This window comes from Delphinapterus leucas, chromosome 9, assembly GCF_059928025.1.
Source record: "Delphinapterus leucas isolate spDelLeu-1000000601 "Yukka" chromosome 9, BTC_Dleu_Yukka2, whole genome shotgun sequence".
Classification (NCBI taxonomy): Eukaryota; Metazoa; Chordata; class Mammalia; order Artiodactyla; family Monodontidae; genus Delphinapterus; species Delphinapterus leucas.
The window spans coordinates 76,115,535-76,134,474 of record NC_143137.1 but is presented as its reverse complement, the minus strand read 5'-3'; the positions used below and the strand labels follow the sequence as shown (position 1 = coordinate 76,134,474).

Here is an 18,940-nt window from a genome sequence, read left to right as displayed (position 1 = left end):
CCCAAACTACCCTTTATAAATTATAAAGAGTAAAAAACCTTTAATTCTTTATTAGTGAAGAAAGATCCTTCCCACCAAGCTAATTGTTTTAAGAGAAACAAATATAGTGACCATTGAAATGTATCTAGAAGTGTATTAAAAGTTGTCCACTGATCACAGACACTTAAGTTAAAATTGGAAAAATGCTACAGGTTTAGATAAGGCAGCAACGAATTGGTAAAAACACTGAATTTGGGGAATTAAGAAGCTGGTTTCTTGTGTAGGAGATTGGAGTAGATGATTTCCAAGGACTCTTTCAGCTTTATGATTAAGACTTTTAGATACCCATTTCAGGTGACCAGGTGAGAGCAGTAAGGACTTTACAGTAGTTGAAATAGAATTGGCAGGGAAAGGCAGATAAGCAAGTAGTCTCTAAGGAAGCCTGGTGACTGAATATTGGTGAAGAAGGAAAATGAGGAGTGGGAATAATTAAGGGTTTTTTAAAATATTGAGGATGTTTGGGAGAATGATGATAGAATTGTCAGAAATAGGAAATGTCCAAAAAGATGTACTGATCTTGGGAAAAGCTAATTTGTTTGATTTTTGACTGTGATTTTCATTATGTGGTGCTCTTGCAGGAACATTGTGGCGCTATTTTTAAACCAATTAATTAGGTGTCATATATTCCATATTTTGTGTAAAAGGATAAGGTATTGTCACAAGCAACAACAAAAAAAAGGGCAGAAAAATCTTTTCATCTCACTATAATATCATCCCACAACACAGTGCCTTGCATGTAGGTACTTGTAAATATTTAGGTTTAATTGTTTGCAGAATTGAAACTGCGTAAAACAATTTTAGAAAAGATTCTGAAATTTTAAAGTTTTTACTGTGAAGTTTAATACATTCAGAAGAGTGTTTAAAATGCATATCAGTGTAATTTTACCTGTTTTGAAATTTACGTAAGTTGATTCATTCTCTGGGTATTCTGTAACTGGCTTTTGTTCAATATTGTGATTTTGAGACCCATTCCCTGTTGATTTTTTTTTTTTTTAGCTTTCATCATGCAAATATATATACCATAAGTTACATGTTCCACAGTTAATGGTCATTTGGGTTCTTTTTAGTTTTTTGCTATTAATTTGTACAGATCTTTTGGGTGTAAATAGTATTTTATTATGGATTTAATTTTTATTTCTCTGATTACATATTTTTATATGCTTGTTGGCCATTTGTGTTTCCTCTTTGAAATTCCTGTTTGTGTCTTTTATCAGTTTTTTCTGTGGGGTGGTTTATCTTTTTATTTTTTGTGACGTTCTTAATGTATGCTGGATACTAATGGTTTTCTGGTTGTGTTACAGATATCTTGTCCCAATTTAGTGGCCTGTCTTTTCCTTCTCTCTAGGTATCATTTGATGAAAGAAGATTCTTAATTCCAATTTCAAAATTATCATCTTTTTACTTCTGTGTTTTTCCAAGCTTGTTTAAGAAATCTTCCCCTGCCTCAAGGGCGTAAAGATATTCTCACATATATAGTTTTGGCTTTCACGCTGATTTTTTTCTTGTGGGTATGAGTTAGGGTTTCAGTGTTATTGGGTTGTGGTGGTTTTTGTTTTGTTTTGTTTTATATGGATGATAATTGTCCCAGCATCATTAGGGAATGTCAGTCTTTTCCCAGTCTACAATATCCATTCTGTCCTACTCAAACTTCCACAGATGTGTTTCTAGGTTTTCTAATTTGTTCTTAGGTTCAGTTTCATACCTGCACCAGTACAGCTCTGTCTTCAGAAGTCCCAATATCTGACGGGGCAGGTCTCTTCATGAGTGTCTTGGCTATTCTTGGCCCTTTGCTCTTCCATTATAAATTTAGAATCAACCTGCAAAGAATGAAAAACTGTTGGAATTTTTATTGGGACTATATTGAATCTGAATCAATTTGAAGGGAATTAACATCTTTGTAATATTCTGACTTCCTCTTGAAGAACATTTTATAGCTCTCCGTTTTAATTAGTTCCCCTTTAATGTCAGTTGATAGTTTTATGTTTGCTCCATAAAGGAATTGCATAACTTGCCTAAGATTTAGTCTTAATGCTTTTTTAATTTTGATGCTATTATTAGTGGGAATTTTTAAAGATTTTTTATGAGCTTTGTCTAGAAATACAGATGACTGCATTGATTTTGTAACCAGCATTCTTGCTAAGTACTCTTAAATAATTTTTGATTATAGATGTTTGGGTTTCTACATATATAACATCTATAAATGATTCTTTTCTAATCTTTATGCTTTTTTAAAATTGGGGTATAGTTGTTGTACAATATTATATAAGTTTCAGGTGTACATAGTGATTTACAATATTTAAAGGTTATACTCTGTTTATAATTATTACAATCTTTATGCTTTTTGAATGTTGGATTTTATGATTGCTCTTTCCATACCTATTGAGATTTTACTTTTTTTCCCATAAATCTTATGTGATTAATTGCTAATTTTTCTGAAATTAATACAAACTCATATTCCTGGAGTAAGATTACTTTTTGCATTATTAACCTTTTTATACATTACTGAGTTCAGTGTGCTAAAATATTTTGAGGATTTGGGGGATCTATTTTAATGAATGAGCTTGGCCTGGAAGATCTTTTCTGAAACTCCCCTTGTCTGGTTTTGCTATTGAGATTATGCTAGCCTAACCAAATGAGTGGGGAATTGTCCCCGATTTTTATCTTTTTTTTTTAATAAATTTATTTATTTTTATTTTTGGCTGCGTTAGTTCTTTGTTGCTGTGCGTGGGCTTTATCTAGTTGCGGCAAGTGGGGGCTACTCTTCGTTGCGGTGCTCAGGCTTCTCATTGCGGTGGCTTCTCTTGTTGCGGAACACGGGCTCTAGGTGCGCAGGCTTCAGTAGTTGTGGCACGCGGGCTCAGTAGTTGTGGCACACGGGCTTAGTTGCTCTGCGGCATGTGAGATCTTCCCGGACCAGGGCTCAAACCCATGTCCTTGCTTTGGCAGGTGGACTCCCAACCACTGTGCCACCAGGGAAGTCCCACCCCCTTTTTATCTTTAGGATAGTTTAAAATCAGAATTATGTTTCTCTTAATTGTTTGGTAGGGTTTACCTGTAAAGTCATCTTGGCCTGGTGTTTTCATTGTGGGAAAATTATTAATAACTGATTAAATTTTCTTCATGGTCTGTGTTTATTAGATTTTCTTTCTCTTCCTGAGTCAGTTGGTAAGTTGACTTTTTCTAGGAAATCATACATTTATATGAGTTTTCAAATTTATTGCCATAAAATTTTCCTAATGTTCAACTATCTAATCTCTGTAGCATCTCTCCTTAGGCGCCATTTTTCATCTCTAGTATTGTTTTGTCCTTTTTTTTTTTTTAAGTTTTGCCATAAGTTTATCTTTTTGTTTTTATTTAGTCTCATGGATCTTTTCAAAGAACCAGTTTTTAGCATTGCTTATCCTTTCTACTCTTGATTTGATTATATTAATTTTGTTCTTATGATTTCTTCCTTTTCTACTTTCTTTAGATTTAATTTTTTGTAATTTTAAAAGGGGTTGGCAGGACTTTATTGAATTATATACAACTTATTTTTGGAATACTTAAGTATCATTGTATTATCTCGCAGCATTTTAAACTTTATATTTGACTTATTAATGAATTATCAATATGTTATTTTTCTAAATGCCATTGATGATTTTAACATAAAAAAACTTTTAAAAAGCATAGTATATCCGTATGCATTTTATCAGAAATCCCTAAATCAAAGAAATGTAACCCATTTAGGCACGTGGAATAAAAGATGCTACAGAAATCATCTTTGAGATGTCAAAAGACGAAAGAAAAGATTTCTACAGGACTATAGCATGGGGTCTGAACCGGCCTTTGTTTGCAGTTTATAGAAGAGTGCTTCGCATGTATGATGACAGAAACCATGTGGGAAAGTATGAAAACTTGTAATTGCTGCATGTTTTCATGTAATTTAGGGGAAATATTTAAGGAACTTTTTTTTAATAAAATTATGATAAAAGCCTTAATTGGAGATAGTTATGAATTACTGTTGAGTGATGTTCATATTTTTATTCTCCAGGTCCATTTTGTAAATACGGTGAAACCTCATTACAATACGGCCTCTTTTAGAAATTAGAATCTAAATTACTTTATATAGGTTTAAGACTTAGCTGACTTAATACATCAAAGTCTGCTTTGTAGTAAAGTAACATTGTAGTGGTTAAAGATTTAGGAAGTGTAAAAAGAACTCTAAATTCATTGGTAACATTTTTCCTATTCATTTCTATAGTATAACATTTCCTAGGTCAGTGACTTCTTTTGTTTTTTTTTAATAAAACCAGAGTAGAAAATAAATTTCTGGATATAATAAATTTCTGGATATATAAATTTCTGGATATAATTACCGATATTATATATCGGTAATATCTGTGGGAAGCCATCATATCTTCAATGAAATGGTAATATGGTGGTGTTGGCATATTTTAAATTTCTCTCTGGGAGTTTTAGGTGGTAGTAGTGTGGCTTTCTAGATACTGCTTTTAAAAAGAACATTGCATTGGCTATATTGAGTACTTACCCACTAAAAAGAAAGCCTTTACATGGAGTAAGAATATGTCAGTTGTCCGTGCATGGGTAGAGAAAATAAAGAGAACTTAAAATTCTTCAGTGACTTGTGAGAATTGACCATAGATTTTCTTTTTAGCTCCAGTTTACCATGTCATCCATAAGTCTTTCAGAATAGCTATGATATTAGAGTACCTGAACCTAACTTGAAATAGTGCAAGAGTTAGGCAGCATAGGGGAAAATATGTTTTAAATGCTGAATTTTCCTAGAGAAAATTGTTACAGTGCTCACTTTTATTATAGCTTAAAGTATTTGTTGGGGTTTTTTTTTAAATAGAGGCATTAATTTTGATTTTTATTAATCTACTTTGAAATTGATTACTTTAAAAATGTTATCAATATGCTAAGTGACTTAACATTTGGCTCCCTAAGTGAAATTCTGATTTTTATTAAGTTTTTTAGCATTCTTTGTTTAATTGATCTTTTAAAAATTTCTTTAAATTTCTAGATACACACCTGAAGAAATTGAAAAGCTCAAGGAGTAAGTTTAACTTTCTTTTTTCATTAATTCTGATAGTTGTGTTTTAATTTTTTTTAATATTTTGTGTTTTCTAAAGTTTTACTTTGAAAATGTCAAGAGATTTTTGGTAGACTAGTATAATTTAATCCTGCTGTTAAGCATAGTTGACCATGTAAAGAACTTACCAAATCTATATCTGCACAGAGTAGCCATGTCCATGAGTTGTCTTCTCTTGTTGTTAGTAACTGAATGTAATGCGTCCTTAGACCACTAATAGGGGTTACAAAAGAGATTAGATCGCCATTCTTGGTGACCTGAGGACTAAGTCTGGGGAACTTACACACCAGGATCAAAAGCAGGGTTGTGCTAATGGCTTACTTTAGAATGGCGAGTTGGCAAATGTTTCACTGACTATCTGGGCTGACTCTACCTTATACAGTCTTATTTTGCAGGAAACATAATTTTGGGACCATAAAGTATGGGTTAATGGATTGTATGGATCATGAAAAAAAAAACCCCGAAGGCTGATCCTGTTTGTGATAATAAGGACTTGTGAAACTGTTTCAGGTGTCTGAGAAGAGCTTGTTAGGAGTGCTCAAAAGGGAGAAATCTGGGGATTGCCTGGGAAATTGTGTCAATAACCTGAGGGGAAATTTGGTCTTTTTTGAACACATATCCAAGTTACTTATTTCTTCTCTGACCCAGGAAAAAGGCAATTGCTGCCTGTTTTTTTTTCACCCACAGACAACTGTGGACCCCAAAAAAAGGCCACACTTTCAAACTTTGGCTCTCAAAGTATTGCTGCCCACAACTTCCAAACCAGTCAAATGGGAAGAAGAAGAATGAAGAATAAATGATGAAATTAGAAGGGAGAAAACAGTTGAACCAAATGCTGATTGGCAGACTCTTGTTTTAGGCTCCGGATAAAGCATGGCAATGACTGGGCAACAATAGGGGCGGCGCTAGGAAGGAGTGCCTCTTCTGTCAAAGATCGGTGCCGACTGATGAAGGACACTTGCAACACAGGTACTGTGAGTGCCACTGGTGTTTTTTGTCACCATTTGAGCTCCCTGCCCCTTCAGATACTGCTTTCTCTTCTGTTCTGAAAAGAGATTTGCCATTCATTGTAGTTGAGGTTTTATTTTCTTGTGTCCTTTTTCTTCAGATAGACCCAACTAATCCTTTATTTTTGTGCTCTGTGTAGTAAGGTGATATTTTTCACAGGGACACATCTCCTCAGTTTCAAAGGTTTTATTTAGGTCTAGCATGTTTCCATTTTGTAGCAATTCAGAACTGCTCCAGTTGGGGAAGTAACTATTTTTAAGTCTAATAGGTACTTTTAAGGCATATATGTAGGAAGTAATTTTAATTTAAGCCCATCTAACTGTTGATCTTATGTTGGTAACAGCTTATCAACTCATATTTATGAAAAACTTTAGTTCTAGGCAGGTCCCAACTTGGGAAGAAGCTGTGTTCCAGAGGTTTGTATGTATTTTGCTTATTTCAAATTCAAAGTACATTTTTCCATAGAAAAAACTCGTGATTGGTGTTTCAGTCCCCAGGCCAGACCACAGATGCCCAGTCAATTCGTAATGTATACAGATGTACTAACTGATGATAGATACTGTTAAACCTAACCTTTATGACCAACAAGAGTATTTAGGCTCCGCCACCAACTCTCACTTAACCTTTCTGAGCCTCAGTTTCCTCTATAAAATGAAGAAGTTAGAATAGATGACTTCACAGTTCCCTTTTCAGCTCTAATTTTTTCTGAATGATCCATAATCTATGCTCAGTCTTTTAATTAGAAAAATAGTTCTCCATCTAGGCTTGAGCTTCCAGGGAATATAATTTTCGTCCTCACCCACTACCCTGCTGAAGTGGAGTCAGGAATGTTTCCTCCTTAACCACTCCGCCAGCACTATTACCTATAAGGCACTGAAAACATAAATTCCACCAACTCTAATTCTGTAGTGAATGAAGCAGGAATGGGAGCTTTAGACTTACGATGGGACCCCAGAGGTTCACGTAAGACACTGAGGATAGAACCCCTTTTGTGAGCATAATGGAAAAACACTGTGCCATTCCCTGATTGCCAGCCTGAGGGAATGCTCTGCCTGTTAACTTGCCTTGTTGCTATGTATCGTTTTGGATCAGGAGTTTTCTCTTTGGACCACGCCATGAGATGGCAGTCTGAGTTTCCCCTTCCTTTTTTGCCATGCTAAAATAGGAGAGCAGGACTTTGTCTTGAATCCATGATACCCAGAACTGTGCCTAGCACATAGATATTCAGTATATATTTGTTGAATGAATGCCTGAAAGGCAAGCACATAGCCTTTTTGAAATTTTCCAGAAGTTTTCAGCTACTAGTAACAAAATGGAAACAGAGTGGAAGACATTTTTAAGAGATTTTCTTTTTTTTTCCTGCTTTTCTGCTTAAGCTTTTCTAAGAAAAAGACTAATAGGAACATGTGATATTATTAGTGGGTTCATGGGTTCAAAAAAACGGAAATAGAAATATATGTGATTACCAGTCTCAGACTTATATTTTATCACAGTAGCTTGGAGTTGGGAAAGGAGGTGGTATAAACCTAGTTTTTATTTTTACTGAAATGGGTGGGAAGCCATAGGTGTTACTCTACTTGTCCCTCCTCTTTCATTCCTGTAAATAATGGTCTCTGTTGAGCTTATTACTTCACTTCTGCGGAGCAAGGAATCTTAGGTGGGACTAAGAAAAAAGTATGAATGTTTGTGTCCATCAAGCCATCAATGGAACACTTCCCAGTTAGGACTTAATATAACTTGAGAAAATATAATTTTTTCTATGTTTTGAGTAGTTTTTCTTTCCTTTAAGAGTCAGTCCGTGCTTTCTATTAGGATTCTATATTTTCTTTTGTAGTACTAAGAACTTTACTGGGTTAGTAACTGTCTTAGCAGGTATATGCAGGATTTCCATGTTTCATTCAGAAATAATTCTAATATTACTGCATACTTCCCATCAGTCTCTTGAAATACAGGGCTGAATCTGATTTGCAAAATAAGGAGAAGGTAGCAGTGGTAGTCTGGATGATTTCCTTCTTTCAGGGAAGTGGACAGAAGAAGAAGAAAAGAGACTTGCAGAGGTGGTTCATGAATTGACGAGCACTGAGCCAGGTGACATAGTCACACAGGGTGTGTCTTGGGCAGCTGTGGCAGAGCGGGTGGGTACTCGCTCAGAAAAGCAGTGTCGTTCTAAATGGCTCAACTACCTGAACTGGAAACAGAGTGGAGGTACTGAGTGGACCAAGGAAGATGAAATCAATCTCATCCTCAGGTTTGTGTCCTAAATCTTTTAATAAAAGCTGCTTAATTGCCATGGCTATCTAGATTGGCTTTCCTCTTTTGGTTTCCATAGATGCCTAATGTCTGAATAGCATCCTTTCCATAGAGAGCCACTGTTTAAAATCCTAAATATTTCATATTGAGCTCTTTTTTGTTTTGTTTTGTGTTTGTTCCTTTTTTAGTGGATTTAGTGCTCGTGTAAAGTACCAGATTGAAGGCGTGGAGACTGAAGTCCTCTCTATATCCACAGAACAGGTATGGCACAGGCAGCGGCAGTGCAGCTTTTCCACTGTCCCACCAATGTGCCTCAGTCCTAGCCAAGAGGGACCATGTTGAGGGTAAGAGGGCTGTCAGTCTCCATGCCCTTCAATCTTTGGCTACTATGCTAAGATTGCCCAGTCTACAGTTACCCCACACCTTCAAATTGGACCAAATTAGACACTTCCATTTCATACATATCCAAAAATAGCTTTAAGATAATCCCAAGTTTATTTTTTACATTAGTTGGTTTAACCATTAAGACTCAGAAACTCAAATGAGCAAAAATACCAGCAAGAAAATAGCTGAGACACTTAAGTAGTAGAAGTTGCTTTTGTGGCTACACCCTACTGAAAATCAAGATCGTGACAGTTAAAAGTAGAAAACAAATAGACATTAAAACCCCAAATTTAGTTGTACTATTTTGTGTTGATTGTGGTTTTTTGGGTTGCTGCCTGAGTATTGTTTTTATCTTTTTATCACTTTGTTTTGAGTTTTGTTTTTAATATAGTTTTTTCCAGCTAGTCATCTTTATAAATAGTTCCTTTCTAAGTAATTTTGTTTATTTTACAAATGGAAAAGCTCAGATCTAGGAAATAACATTATAACATACTATAAAACATTGTAGAACACTATACAACTAAACCTGTCCTTATCTTATTCTAACCTTTAGCTATTCCCTTTCCTTCATGGTGCTTCATCTGGTTCTGACCATTTATGGTATGGCCCATTGGTGGTACCATTAACAAGGCTGCTACTGTGATGTTTCATAGCTCTTAGCTGTGGAAGCAGGTCTGCACTCCTGCAGTCCATCCTTTCCTATACCTGAACAGTAGTATCTCAGTGGCACAACCTGCCATTCCCTTTATTGCCAGTGCCATCATCTGTAGTTAGAGGAGGGTTCTTATGGAGAAACAAACATCTAACAGATGCTTATTTCGTAACTTGTAGGATAGCAGAGCTTGATGTAGCTGATGAAAATGACATAAACTGGGATCTGTTAGCAGAGGGATGGAGCAGTGTCCGTTCACCACAATGGCTTCGAAGTAAATGGTGGACCATCAAAAGGCAAATTGCAAACCATAAGGATGTTTCATTCCCTGGTAATGTATTATTTGCTTCTTAAGTCCTTCCTTTGTCTTACCGTATTTAGTCCTCAAGGAATTAGAGGTTAGAAGTTCTTTGCCTCAGCTGAAGAGATATGAATCATAGTAGGCTTTTACTTCAACCTCTGCCCTATTTCTTTGGGTAACTGTCTTCCCCTGAGAAGAGTTGATATGATTTTTAATTCTCAAAGCACCAAAGATAAACTATACACATCGGGCTTCCCTGGTGGCGCAGTGGTTGAGAGTCCGCCTGCCGATGCAGGGGACGTGGGTTCGTGCCGCGGTCCGGGAAGATCCCACATGCCGCGGAGCGGCTGGGCCCGTGAGCCATGGCCGCTGAGCCTGAGCGTCTGGAGCCCGTGCTCCGCAACGGGAGAGGCCACAACAGTGAGGCCTGCGTACCGCAAAAGAAAAAAACTATACACATCTACACACATTCTTATCCTTTCACATAAACTATGAAGGGGAAGTAAATTTTAAATGTGTATTTTCACTGTATACAAAGATGTAAGAACTTACATTTAAATCAACTTTTACGAATTGAATAATTTCAAATAACTGGGTTAGAGAAATTCTGTGGTGATTTATTTTGTAGAACAAAAGCTTGCAAATTTCTAATTTCATTTGTTATGTAAATCTAGAGATCTTAGGTTTGCTTAAGTGAGATATAGCATACTTTCCACTTCACTGTCTGCTTTGTTCTTAGACACGGAACTAAATTGTAGTCTGTATGATTTAGGTAATCAGATTCCCTCCCATTGGTCTAGTGCTCAAACTTCCATTTTTGCAAAGGAAAATTAAATGCTGAGGAATTTGGCTTGATGAAAATGTGATTTTTTTTTCTTTAAATACCCAGTTAAAAATTTATTTTACACTTTAAAAATTATAAATTCTGGTATAACCAGGAGAGTGAATGAATACTAATGTAACATGAACCCAGCCAGATTGCAGCATTACCTGAGAGGATTGATGTAGTTTATCATGATTAGTAGAGGAGTTGGCTTTCCTGTACAAGAACTCAAGGCGGTTGCATACTGTTTGGAAAAGCTCAGCTGCTACTCTGGAGTTGTAAGTTAGACTCACAGCCAACTGATTATGTTCTTGCAGTGGCTAAAAAGTGCCCAGGGTTGGGGGAGGGAGAGTAGTAGACTATTCATTGCTGAATGAAAATAAGTTAATTAGCATTACCAATATTCTCCCTAAATAATAAGAATTTTATCAAGAAGTCCTAGGACATAGAAAATGTCTTATTTCCATGTTCCTTACAATGGCTTTTAATTCATCTTTGATGGCAAAAACAGTATCACGTTATGAATTTTTTAAATCTCTTTTGACGGATGTTTCCAAAAATTTCCAGACAGGTTGTAGTTTTTAAATATTTTTATTGTTATTTTGGTAAGATCACATATCCAGTATACAATTATTTATTCCAAATACTTTCCCTCCTTACCCCCCACCTCCCTTGCTGCTTAGATGGTGGTCTGTCGGAGAATCAATGTTCTTTTTGTCTACCCATCTCCCTTCAGTCTTGATAAAAGGTCTTAAACAGTTACATGAGAATCAAAAAAACAACCCAACGCTTTTGGAGAATAAATCAGGATCTGGAGTTCCAAACAGTAATTCCAGTTCCAGCGTACAGCATGTTCAGATCAGAGTTGCCCGCTTGGAAGACAATACAGCCATCTCTCCAAGCCCCATGACAGCCCTGCAGATTCCAGTCCAGATCACCCATGTCTGTAAGTAACCTCCAGAGTCCATGCTATTTGAACTATATGATTTCGTTAATGGCTCTGACACCTTTCAGTCTTCTAGAATGTTGGCAGAAATTTATCCAAGTTGAGAAATTAAAGGAGATCTAAGGCATTTTTTGTTTATTAGCTTGATTAATATTTGAACAAAGGATGAATGTGTGACAGGAAAGAATGATAACCCACTGCCCAGCCATTATAAACCATTTTAAATCATCTTACTTTCTAGGTGTTATAAAGAATTAATGGTTAATAGAAAACTACCTAAAATACAGTCAACTAAGCAAAGAAAGAGAGTCCCTAGGATGGCACATCATTTGTAGTAATTCACCAGAAGACACACAAATGAAGAATGGATTTGAAGTCAAATGTAGAAGACATGGGTTTTGGTGAGGTTGAAAAACATTTTCTTCAGAGAGTAAAGAACCAGTGTCCTACGGGAACTGTTTTGTTTACCCCTCTCTTTTCCTTAGCCTGTGACATTTTTTGTGTGCTTAATGAGATGAGAGCCCAGTGATTGTTATAGGGAGAGGAAATTTATTTCCTAAGATCTAAGCCAAGTTGATCTTTCTACCTTTCCATTAGAGAGGGACAGAAAAGGAATGAGGATAAAATTCTCAGAACCATATTATTTTTCACTTTTACCTCACTTTTTTTCCCCTACATAATGTTATTTGCCTATGGAAAGGCCATTGCCAAGAGTTTATCAATCACTTGGTGTTATTCTCAATCAGGGGATTATTGGCATTTTAAGTGGGACAGTTCTTTCTTGGCAGGGATGTCCTCCTGCACACTGCGGGATGTTTAGGGTCCCCTGACCTCACCCACAAAATGCCAACCGTGCTTTCCAGTCAGTATGACAAAGAAAAACACCCTACAGATTTTCACATATACTCTATGATCCCATTTGAGAATCATTGGGCCACTTATTGGCATTATTAACACTGTATTTCTGGGAATTCCATGGCGGTCCAGTGATGAGGACTCCGTGCTCTCACTGCCCAGGGTGTGGGTTCAATCCCTGGTCAGGGAACTAAAATCCCACAAACTGCACAGCACAGCAAAAAACAAACAGACCAAAAAAAAACAAACAAAACCTATATTCTGATGTTTAAATTAATTATGCTTGTCTTATTCTTAAAGTTCTAATTTAAATTTGGTTATTTGCTTTAGCTTTCTACCAGTGCAGTAAAGCATGAAGAATTTATTTTCTTTAGCCCTGCTTGTTTTGTTTTGTAGTCTTGAGGATTGCAAAGCAACTGAAATTACTCGTCCACCATAAATGTGAGAGCTGCTGTTGGCTAAAAATTTTTTGTGCATGGAGAATGTTACAGTTTTCCTTGGCTATTGGGTTGACAATGCTTATTGGGAAAATAGCAAACGTTTTATAAATGGTACCTTAATATCGTTCACAGCATGGCTTTTTTTTTTTTTTTTTTAAGTACTAGAATAATTTTATTTCTTCCAGCAAGAAATGTGAGTATAGTAAGAGTTTTACAACACACCCATTATTCTTGTCATTTGGGCTAAAATCTCACGATTGTTTCTTTCTTTAGGTTAGAGGTCAGGGATTAGCAAACTTTAGGGCCAGAACAGTAAATATGAATATATTAGGCTTTGCAGGCCACATAGATCTCTATGAAATTTTCTATTTTGTTTTTAAACAATCCTTTAAAAATGTAAAAAACATTCTTAGCCTTGAGCCACATTTGTCTCCAGCCATAATTTGCTTACCTTTCATTTAGGTTATTTATCTGAAATCACTTCAAATTATTCTAGGTATGATCTTAAGAATCCATCAAATAGTAAGAGAACTAACATGAATTCAGTGCATTTCTTTTAAACTGAGAAGCATTATAGTCAGAATATAATAAACTAACATTATACATTAAAAGTCAATTTCAAATCATTTTTCACATAGATTTACCTACAGGTGGGACTGAAAGCACCAAAAGAGATTACATTTCTTCTCATTAGCCCTAGTTCCATATAACCTTGAGCAGACAGTGACCAAGTCCGAGCCTCAGCTGACATATCTGTAAAGAGATCATGCTGTCCGATCTCTGAAGTGCTATTTAGTCTCCCTAGTACAGTCATCTGACACTATATGTATTTCATGTTTCTGATCCTCACAACAACTATATGAGGTAGACAGGGCAGATAAAGTCTCTGAACATTAGTTTGGGTTAAAGTAAGTTATTTGCCCGGGTTTACATTGCCAGAAGTGATGTCACTACAACTAAAGCCTAGTGTTACAGGACACTATATATTCCAGACATCTATACTTCTTACCAGAAGGTCCAGGAAAACTTATTTTATCAAGTTCCTGTCTCTTTGCAGGTTAGCCTTAGTGTATTCCTCTTACTTCCTAACATTAGAAATATTTTATGATCTATAGCAGAGGTTAGCAAATATCGTCTCTGTCATAGCTACTCAACTGCCCTTGTAACGCAAAAGCAACCGCAGAAAATACATTAACGAACAGGAATGAGTGTGTTCCTATAACACTTGATTTATTCCTAAACACTGACAGTGGGCTGGATTTGGCTGTGGGTCATGGCTGGCTGACCCTTATATCTGTGCCATCCCAGACAAGTCCATTAGATTTCTTATCTCTTATAAGAAATTTAAATGACTTCGGGTTTCCAGGCAAATTATTCAATATGAGATTGCCCTCATAATTAATTGAGTACACTAAGAAAATTTAAATTTAAAAAGTGTTTGTTTATTGTCCTTGTTCTTACCACAGCTTCAGCAGACTCCCCGGCTGCTACCGTTGACTCGGAAACAATAACACTAAACAGTGGAACACTACAGACCTTTGAGATTCTTCCAGTGAGTAACTACTTTAAAAAGCAGATATTGGCCATTTTATGCATAAGAAAGATGAGTTGGTATCAGTTTTAGAAATGTTATATAAGCAAATGAAATGTAAAAATTAACCTGATTGTCATTAAGCGTAACTATATCCATGGCTTTGAAAGCCAAGATGGTTAGAAGACAACATAAATCAGACTTCCACTTATATAATTTGTCTTTTAATCTATATATAAACCAATAATATGTTCTTTTTATAGATGAAAATGACAGTGCTAACAAGTAGGGTACATGCTATGTATTTTTATTGAGTCATAAGTATATACTCAAAAAGTTCATATTGGTTATTAGAGAAAAAGTTTATGGAATGAATTATTTAACAACAGTCAGTAAACACTACTAGCCCATTGGGGGATACAGGATTTAAAAGTCCTAGTCATAAATGATATAGCCACTTAGGCAAAGAATCCTGCAATCCCTAAAAAGGTTAAACATATAGTAATCATATGACCTACCAATTCTAATCCCAGGTATACCTAAGAGAAGTGAAAATATATGTCCACATAAAAACTTGTACATGAATGTTCATAATAACTAAAAGCAGAAACAACTCATATGTCCATCCGCTGATAAATGGGTAAATAAAATGTGCTGCAGCCATACAAATGATTATTTGGCAGTAAAAAAATATGCTACCATGAGGATGAACCTTGAAAACATTACGCTAAGTGAAAGAAATTAGACACAAAGTATATAGTGTACGACTCCCATTTATCTGAAATGTCAAAAATAGACAAATCTGTAGAGACAGAAAACAGATCAGGGGTTAACTATGCTAAGAGGTTTTGGGGAGAGATGGGGCATGACTGCTAATTTAAATGTAATTCCTTGGAGGGGTGGTGATGAAAATTGAAAAGAAAAATGCCCCAGTTCTTTCCCTTCTTTCTAAAATAGGTAAACCCAGAATTATTAGCTCATTTTTCATGAAGAATATATAAGGTATATTTTATTTAAATTATGTCAAGATTTATTTGCTGTGAAGAACATAAGGGGTATTAGTGCAACAGTTCATTTATCCTATCCACAGCCAAATCTCATAGGAATGGCCTACCTAGCAAAAGGTTCTTTTGTTGTTGTTGTTGTACACGGGCCTCTCACTGTTGTGGCCTCTCCCGTTGCGGAGCACAGGCTCCGGATGCGCAGGCTCAGCGGCCATGGCTCACGGGCCCAGCCGTTCCGCGGCACACGGGATCCTCCCGGACCGGGGCACAAACCCGTGTCCCCTGCATTGGCAGGTGGACTCGCAACCACTGGGCCACCAGGGAAGCCCCAAAAGGTTCTCTTTTGGATCTCCTACTAGGCCACTTGCTTAACTTAAGCCTCGGTTTCCTAATCCATTGGTCTCCAAAATAGGGATGTGTAAGAAGACCATTTGCCATAGGTAGAAAACAACTTCGCTTTACATTTTCTGCCACGTCACCCTCCCTTTCCCCCTGGCCTAATAAGCAATATATACACATATATTTAGCGTATGTGTTCAGGTTTTAACTTACAGGGTCACAATCAAATATTTAGAGACTCTTATTTATAAATAAAACATGATAATAGTGCCTCAGCTTCAAAAAATTATGAGCATTAAATGTATTTAAGCATATTAAATAAAATACATGTATATGACATACATGTACATGTAAAGTATTTATTATACTGCCTGATAATATGTGATTAATAAATACAACCTTTAGGAAAACAGCTAGCTTTCACTTTTATAGAGAGGGAGGGGAAAAAGTGAGTTGAGTCCCCAGTGTGTGCCAGGCACCATCACAATCATTTCTAATCCTCGACAAACCTTTCTATGAGAAGTAGTTACTATATCTGCTTTAGCATTACAGAAACCTAGATTCAGTGAGTCAGTAGCCAGGAGAGCTGCTGTGGCCTAAGTCCACAAGACCACATCAGACTAAAGAACCCAGGCTATATGACTTTAACTTCCAGCTCTATTCTAAGTGCAAAAACTTTTCCTTCAGAGTGTTAGGATAAACCAAACTCAGATTATCACGTAGAAGCTTATGGTTGTGAAACGTGTGTTGTTGTTCAATAGTTTTGTTACACTTCCATAAAAGATGTCAAAAGATAAACGTACTGTCAGTGAAACAGCTTTTCAATTAGAAGTTTTTTCTTTCAACGAACACTAATTGCTATTTCTATACATTTTCTCTGAACATAAAAAAATTTCCTAAAATTATACTATGAAAAAAATCTATTCAAGTAGGTAAACACTGCCATAGTGCCTTTTGGAAAATGTGAAGTTTTAACTGGGAGACTGCTAGTTTTTATGTGCTACAGAGAAGGGATAAAGAGGGGAGACGAGGCATGCTGGATTACTGTGCTAGAAACAGTGGCTTATGAGACCATGTCTTGGACTGAAACAGATAGCTGAGACCAGACCATAGACATACAGGGAGTGAAGAGTAGGATCAGGCCTTTCCTCTGTTAAAGCTGCAGGCCGAGAAATGACTTACAACAGATAAATGGTCTAGAATGTTATACCCTTCATTTTATTATTTGCCCCTTCCTGATTGGTAAGTACATTTGTGGCTAGTAAATTAAAGTCTCCGTTTTGGATGTAAAGCTAGACTTAATGGGTACTAAGTGTACTTACTCAGTGGTTTGATGCACCTGTGTTGATCTTATTTTTCTTCTTCCTTCAGTCTTTCCATTTACAGCCCACTGGCACTCCAGGCACCTACCTACTTCAAACAAGCTCAAGCCAAGGTCTTCCGCTAACTCTGACTGCTAGTCCCACAGTAACCCTGGCGGCTGCCGCTCCCGCTTCTCCTGAACAGATCATCGTCCATGCTTTATCTGTATGTCACCTTACATAAATTCCTTGATTTTTCTAGTTTCTGTAGAAAAGACTCGCTAACTGATAAGTACCACCAGAGATGGACTCATGTGCCTTCAATTACAATATCTTGGGGGAGGGGGAAATAAATTTTGAGCTCCGTTCAAACACTTTAGTATCGATACCTGTTAGGGACCAGGATTAGCTGATACAAAATATAAGAGCCAATATTATTGTAGTCCGTTTATTTAAACAATTCTTCCTACCACTGTTGTCCCAGGAGCAATGTTTTACACTTTCACTGGGGTACATCCCTCGTTCCCTGGGTCTCCTTACATGACATGGACTTCCGTTAGGGGAAAAGGGATATTACGAGAGCAGAGGCCCCACTGTGTAAAGAATAGGGGTTCTAGAAAAACAGTGATAAGAACACTGAAGTTCCAGAGGTGAGAGAGAGGCATGGAGGGGACAATAGGGTACCACTTATAAATATCATTTGTTGTCTATAACTTTAGTCTGGTGGGTACTTTTTCATTTTGCCACTGATCGTTTTCTTTAACATTTTATAGCCAGAACATTTGTTGAACACAAGTGACAACGTCACAGTGCAGTGTCACACACCAAGAGTCATCATTCAGACAGTTGCCACAGAAGACATCACCTCTTCCGTATCGCAAGCAGAACTGACAGTGGATAGTGATATTCACTCATCTGATTTTCCTGAGCCTCCAGATGCCCTAGAAGCAGACACCTTCCCAGATGAAATTCATCAGCCTAAGATTACTGTAGAGCCATCATTTAATGATGCTCATATATCCAGATTCAGTGACCAAAAGAGCACAGAACTGATGAACGGTGTTATGGTCAGAACAGAAGAAGAAATCTCTGACACCCACCTTAAACAAGAGGACGCACCCTCCCCTTTAGCCCGGGCTTATGTTACTGAGGTAAGTTGCACTTAAGGAAATAGCCTTAAGTCTCAAACCTGCAGTTTGGGAAAAGCCTAGAAATCATTTATGGAAAGATGTCCTCAGTACCTCCTATTGTCTTTAGACACACAAAATAAAGCACAAACCCCTACCTGACCTGAAGTATCATTCAACCAGCAGTGTTGCTCTTACCACAGTTCCTCACTAAAACCTTTCCTTCTCCACCCCCTATAGACTGAGAAATGTTTGTTGGAACCCATGGAAGCATTTTCCTGAGGATGGTTTGTAACAGGTCTTTGTGGTTCGGTTTAGGAACCTCATCCCGCAGTGTTACAGCATTGTTTCTTCTGTATTCAGGGTCTATAGCTGAATTGGTTCTTTAAAATTATTTTTTGCTAGTATGTAATACATTGGGGTATGAGGTTATTACTTTTGTCCATTTTAAGACCTTAACTTTGATTTCTTTTAATTTTAACTTTAAAGTGGGATAATATTTGAAAGTTAAGTCCCTTCAAGCCTAAATGTGTTTGGGGACTTAAGGAAAACTAATAAGGAATATGAGACAGAATCTCATTTTTTTAATTATTATTACTTAGGATTTAGGGTCTCCTACCATAGAAGAACAAGTTGATCAAACAACAATTGATGATGAAACGATACTTATCGTTCCTTCACCACATGGCTTTATCCAGACATCTGATGTTATAGATACTGAATCTGTCTTGCCTTTGACAACACTAACAGGTACTGTAACTCCTTCGAGTGCCTGATAAATCTTAAGGTGGAAATCTGCTTGTTAAATTTTCACTTTGGTAGAAGAACACTTACTCTAAATTCTTGAC

The 18,940-nt window shown here is 36.7% G+C and overlaps 1 protein-coding gene across 1 annotated transcript in view; it reads left to right on the top strand.

The window, feature by feature from the left end:
* Positions 1–18,940, top strand: part of DMTF1 (cyclin D binding myb like transcription factor 1) — a 44,000-nt gene that overhangs the window by 23,714 nt on the left and 1,346 nt on the right. The window contains exons 10-19 of the mRNA XM_022588538.2: positions 3,766–3,923; positions 5,063–5,095; positions 5,991–6,100; positions 8,159–8,387; positions 9,605–9,756; positions 11,286–11,495; positions 14,257–14,342; positions 17,036–17,191; positions 17,739–18,116; positions 18,695–18,842. Coding sequence (XP_022444246.2) covers positions 3,766–3,923; positions 5,063–5,095; positions 5,991–6,100; positions 8,159–8,387; positions 9,605–9,756; positions 11,286–11,495; positions 14,257–14,342; positions 17,036–17,191; positions 17,739–18,116; positions 18,695–18,842 — 1,660 coding nt within the window. The remainder of the gene's footprint in view (positions 1–3,765; positions 3,924–5,062; positions 5,096–5,990; positions 6,101–8,158; positions 8,388–9,604; positions 9,757–11,285; positions 11,496–14,256; positions 14,343–17,035; positions 17,192–17,738; positions 18,117–18,694; positions 18,843–18,940) is intronic.